The sequence below is a fragment of the Athene cunicularia genome, assembly GCF_003259725.1.
Source record: "Athene cunicularia isolate RWA chromosome 20 unlocalized genomic scaffold, athCun1 chr20_part1, whole genome shotgun sequence".
NCBI lineage: Eukaryota > Metazoa > Chordata > Aves > Strigiformes > Strigidae > Athene > Athene cunicularia.
In genome coordinates, this window is record NW_020799125.1 from 7,233,751 (window position 1) to 7,239,750 (window position 6,000).

Genomic DNA, 6,000 nt, shown 5'->3' on the forward strand with positions numbered 1-6,000 from the left:
AGAGAAGATCATGGATGTTGTTTTTCCAAAAACTGCTTTTCAATATTTAGTTTCTGCTTTGTTCTTTGTTTTAAGGACTATCGGACAAAGCCCTTTTGCTGCAGTGCATGTCCATTTTCCTCGAAGTTCTTTTCAGCGTACAAAAGCCACTTCCGGAATGTTCATAGCGAAGACTTTGAAAATAGGATTCTCCTTAATTGTCCTTACTGTACTTTCAATGCGGACAAAAAGACTTTGGAAACGCACATTAAAATATTTCATGCTCCAAATGCCAATACACCAAGTGGAGGCATCAGCACTTTTAAAGATAAAAACAAACATGATAGCCTTAAACCTAAGCAGGCTGACAGTGTAGAGCAAGCTGTTTATTACTGTAAGAAGTGCACTTACCGAGATCCTCTGTATGAAATAGTTAGAAAGCACATTTACAGGGAACATTTTCAGCATGTTGCTGCTCCTTACGTAGCGAAGGGAGGTGAAAAGTCACTCAATGGTGCAGTTCCGTTAAGCTCCAGTACCCGAGAGGAGGGTAGTATTCACTGCAAACGATGCCTTTTTATGCCGAAATCATACGAAGCTTTAGTACAGCATGTTATCGAAGACCATGAACGTATAGGATACCAGGTAACAGCAATGATAGGTCACACTAATGTAGTGGTTCCAAGATCTAAACCTTTGATGCTCATAGCTCCAAAACCCCAGGATAAAAAGCCTATGGGACTCCCTCAGAGGATGGGTCCCCTTTCCCCTGGAAGCGTTCGATCTCTTTCATCACAACAGATGATGAACAGACTCACTATACCAAAGCCTACGTTAAATTCCGCAGGAGTGAATATGATGTCAAATGTTCATCTCCAACAAAACAATTACGGAGTCAAATCAGTACCACCAAGTTACGTTGGTCAGCCAGGGGGAAGGCTAAACTTAAGTGGTAATGCACCAGTTTCTATTCCACAACAGTCGCAAACAATGAAACAGTTTTCAGCAAGTGGAAATGGAAGGCCTTATACTCTTGGAGGGGAACAAAGATCACAGGCCTCGGCAAGATACTCTCTTCAGTCTGCCAATTCATCTTCTCTTTCATCAGCTCAGTTGAAACAGACGTCATTATCTCAGTCACAGGCAGCTTCAAGAGTATTAGGTCAGTCTGGCTCAAAATCTCCCGTAGCTGCTACAGGTCCTTCCACTGTCAATACATCATCCACACAGAAGTGGAAAATCTGTACAATCTGTAATGAGCTGTTTCCTGAAAATGTGTATAGTGTCCACTTTGAGAAGGAGCACAAGGCTGAAAAGGTGCCTGCAGTAGCTAACTATATAATGAAAATACACAATTTCACTAGCAAATGTCTATACTGTAATCGCTATTTACCCACTGATACATTGCTTAATCATATGTTAATACATGGTCTGTCTTGTCCGTATTGCCGCTCAACCTTCAATGATGTTGAAAAGATGGCTGCTCACATGCGAATGGTTCATGTTGATGAAGAAATGGGACCTAAAACTGACTCCACTCTAACCTTTGATTTGACATTGCAGCAGGGTAGTCACACGAATATACATCTTCTTGTAACCACCTACAACCTGAGAGATGCTCCTGCTGAATCTGTTGCTTACCACGCTCAGAATACTCCCCCAGTTCCTCCAAAACCACAGCCGAAAATCCAGGAGAAGTCTGATGTACCTGTAAAAAGTTCACCACAAGCAGCAGTTCCCTACAAAAAAGATGTGGGGAAAACTCTCTGTCCTCTGTGCTTTTCAATCCTAAAAGGACCCATCTCTGATGCACTGGCACATCATCTACGGGAGAGGCATCAAGTGATTCAGACAGTCCATCCGGTTGAGAAGAAGTTAACCTACAAATGCATTCATTGCCTTGGTGTATATACTAGTAACATGACTGCCTCAACGATAACGCTGCACCTTGTTCACTGCAGAGGTGTGGGGAAGACTCAGAATGGCCAGGACAAAGGTACCTCGTCATCTCGGCTAAGTCAGTCTCCAGCTGTAGCACCTGTAAAACGTACTTATGAACACATGGAGTTCTCGCTAATGAAGAAGAGGAAAATGGATGATGATGACTCCCCATCTGCCTTTGAGGAGAAGCCTGAAGAACCTGTAGTTCTAGCATTGGACCCCAAGGGCCATGAAGATGATTCCTATGAGGCCAGGAAAACATTTCTTACAAAGTATTTTAATAAACAACCATATCCCACTAGGAGAGAGATTGAAAAGCTGGCTGCCAGTTTGTGGCTCTGGAAATCTGATATTGCGTCTCATTTTAGTAACAAAAGGAAGAAATGTGTTAGAGATTGTGAGAAATACAAACCTGGTGTGCTGCTTGGTTTCAATATGAAAGAGTTAAACAAGGTTAAACATGAAATGGATTTCGATGCTGAATGGCTGTTTGAAAACCACGACGAAAAGAATTCCAGAGTCAATGTTAGTAAAACTGTTGATAAAAAAATAAACTTAGAAAAAGACAATGAAAGTTCCTCGGACAGCTATGAAAATATAGAAGAGGAATACAATGAAAGCGGTAGTCCCTTCGGTCAGCGTATTTCTGACGTTGGTGGGAAAACCTCTTCTGATACCATAGCGGAGAACCCCGAGGACAGCATATCCAAGGAAATCGTTGAAGAAAACGCATTGCAGTCTCCAGAGAAGTCTGATCAAAAACAAGAGAAAAGCTCTAAATATGAAGAGATTATTTCTGCTGAAGAACCAACGAAACTAGCAGGTGATGTTTCAGATAGCGAAGGTGATCAGGATGATCAAGAGGATACTGTTGAATGGAAAGATGGAGCTTCACAGTCTGAAAGCGGGCCTGGTTCTCAGCAGGTGTCTGATTTTGAAGATAATACATCAGAAGTAAAACCAGAAGCGTGGACAGATGAATCCTCCCAAAGCGAAGATGCCGGTAGCAGTAAACCGGCTGCTGAGACAAAAGGGGGTGGATCTGAAAGTGATGAAGAACAGTCAAAGTGGAAGAATCGTTCCTATGGAAAAGTAGAAGAGTTTTGGTCTAAGGACCAGTCGCAATGGAAAAATGCATCAGAGATGGAGGAGAGCTTGTCAAACCAGCAGATGGAATGGCAGAATAGCACAATTGACAGTGAGGATGGAGATCAGTTTGACAGTGTGACTGATGGAGTAGCAGAACCAATGCACAGCAGCTTAACTGGCGTGGAGCTGAGCAGCCAGCAAGCGTGATCTGCTCAATTCAGAGGTGTCAGTAGTAGGATCTGATCTACAACTGTCTAAACACTTTCATTTCAGTATGACTGCTAAGCTTCAATTCTTACTGGTACTGCCTTTCAAGTGCTAGGTCATGGTGTGTGGTGGTTGTGGCCACTGTTACTCCAGTGGTTATTAAGGATGCTGTTGGCTAATCTTGCTTGAGGATATCTGCTGGGATGAGCACAGTAACTTAATGTGAAAACAGATAAGCTGGTGGCTCCAGAATGCACACAGAGAAAAGCAGAGGTTTATTTTATCTGCATTTTCAACATTTATTTCACTCTTGTACATGTTCAGTTGTATGTCTTTTTAAACATTACCCTTTTCACATGGTAGTGTAGGGCCAACCATACAAGCTACCAGTTCAACGTGTATAGTAGACTATGGGGAAATTGATTTTTTTTCATGTATCATTCTGAATAGTTGAAATGTATATTTGTACAGTCTTTTAGACCTATTCAAGTGAAGCTTATGAAATTGTTCTTGTGTACCCATCATAGATTTGTTTCTCTTTTTTAGTGTTGCCCTGCTGTGTAATAAATGCTGTATCTAGTTTACCTAGCAAAAGCTTGAAACTGCTATAGTAAGAATTTTGACAAACTTAGTTTTTGCACATAACCTTGTACAATCTCAAAACAGAGGCCAGCAACATAAAAAAAAAATATATCTGGACTCTATTGTATTATAGAATTTTCTTGTTCTGAATATCCTTGACATTACAACTGATGACAAACGTATTTCAGAGCCATTTTCTGAAATCTTTTAAGCTAAAAAAGAAAAATCACATGCAAGAAACAAGTTTGCAGCTACTAATTTTGACACCTTTTAGATCTGTATAAAAGTGTATTGTGTTGAGCAGCACACTGAAACAAAAGTGCTGTGTTTTGGATATTTAGTTTTATCTTTAGTTAACACCAACAAGGTGTTGTATTCATTTATACCATCTAATATATGACACACTGTTGTAGTATGTATAATTTTGTGATCTTTATTTCCCTTTGTATTCTTCATTTAAGCATCTAAATAAATTGCTGTATTGTGCTTAATGTAAATATCTGCTTTATTACATGCAAGTGCTTCATTCCTGTTTGGTAAATCCTATCTGCTACATGTGTTCCTTTTTCCCCCCCACCCCAGTGTGCTCCACAGCTCTGCTGGGGCACGGCTCTATAGTACTTTCTTACTGAATAGACTGATCTCTTCAAGAATATTGAAAATCCTACAAAACTAACTTTGGCTGAATTTGTCTTTACTGTTTAGCATTTTAGAGTACTAACTTATAAATAGAATTGATTTGCTGCTTCTGCATCCTGGAGAAACAAGGTCTATGAATTACTTGCATTTTTCTCCATCCCTTTGTACTTACATGACTGGAGATCACTTTCACATATTAAAAAGCTACCTAGAACAACGTCTCTCTCTGAAGCACTGCATCTTGAGGGTAAATGATAGCCAAGGTATGTGAATAATTACCATTTAAACATGAAGGAGCATGCCTTGCAAGCCACAGCCTTGTTTGGGCTTCGAAGAAAAAAGTAATTTGAATACTAAAAAAACCCCTTTGTTAAAATTTGTGATTGGTTTGTCAGGCCAGTCCTGCATTTTGGCAAGTGTGCAGTACAACAGACAGCTGCACAACCCAAACCTCATCGAGAAAATAATGCACTGAAGGGAATCTAATTGTGATGAGAACAAACTATTCTTAGAGTGATGAGTTTGATTTAGGTATATGTCTAATAAATATCAGAGTACCTATTTTTTGATACTTTACAAGAATTAAATCGATCTGTGAAATTTTGATTAATGGAAGAAATAGCTCTGTGTTCTTCAACATGTTAAAGAGCAAAACCGTTTTGCAAAAGATCTTGAGAAAGCATTTAGCTGTCTAGCAGCCTTGTGTATAAACTCTGCTTTCCACCACTATAACAAACAAGCCACTATATATAAGCCAAAGACAAAACTCTATGCCTTTACCTTCTGCAACTAATGGGTGCTGCTGCCACTCTTTGGAATGAGCATATCTGGGTTTGTTGAACTAATTAAGTGTGAAGTGATGACTCAAAACAGTACCTTTAGGTGAAGATAGTATAGATTGGTCTTGTCCTTTTCCCCTTCACATAAGGGATGTGTACTCTCATTCCGCTTTTTTAACTTAGAGGAGTGGAAGTTGGACTGGCTCCCAGTTATGCACTCAAGCAGTAGAAGATACATTTTAAGAATGATACAGGAAAAATACTTTTGACATTTACATCAGCAAAACTGCTCCTTGTGTTTCTCTGCCTTAAGAGAGAACTTGAGCATCAACTCATTTTTTTAGCAGGCTTTCTGAACTATTTCATTGAAAATAACTTCAGTAAATCAGCTGAGAGTTTGTCAGCTACCACTTAGAGATGTCAGTGGGTTGATAATCTTTTTCCCAACAAAATCAAGGCACTCAGTTCTAGGAAAGGTTGCTCCTTGCTAAGAAAACTTGGTTACGGTTCCTTTCTCCCTCTGTAGGCTGCTCTATTTCACAGGAGGCTACTATGTGAAAAGTTAAAAGACATTTCAGAATTTGTGTCATTTCACTTAGGCTTTAAGGGATTTTACAAATACATTTTTTAAAAGCTTTAAAAAAACCCCCAACAGTTTAACCTCTGTTAAGCAATGCAATAAAAAAAATTTGGTTATCATGAGTCTGCATCATACTTGTCAATATCTCTTAAGGTTAACTTCATATTAGGGAACTCTATAGATAAAAGTCAACCTTCCAAATTC

At 39.5% G+C, this 6,000-nt stretch overlaps 1 protein-coding gene across 5 annotated transcripts in view; it reads left to right on the forward strand.

Moving 5' to 3' along the window:
* ADNP (activity dependent neuroprotector homeobox) overlaps nucleotides 1-4,474 on the forward strand; it is a 31,007-nt gene extending 26,533 nt beyond the window's left edge. For 3 of the 5 annotated variants that reach the window (XM_026861951.1, XM_026861952.1, XM_026861950.1), the window contains exon 7: nucleotides 76-3,216. In XM_026861951.1, coding sequence (XP_026717752.1) covers nucleotides 76-3,216 — 3,141 coding nt within the window. Of the gene's footprint in view, nucleotides 1-75 lie in introns of all 5 variants that reach the window. The other 2 variants (XM_026861949.1, XM_026861953.1) reach the window with 1 other exon arrangement.
* The last annotated feature ends 1,526 nt before the right edge of the window (nucleotides 4,475-6,000 follow it).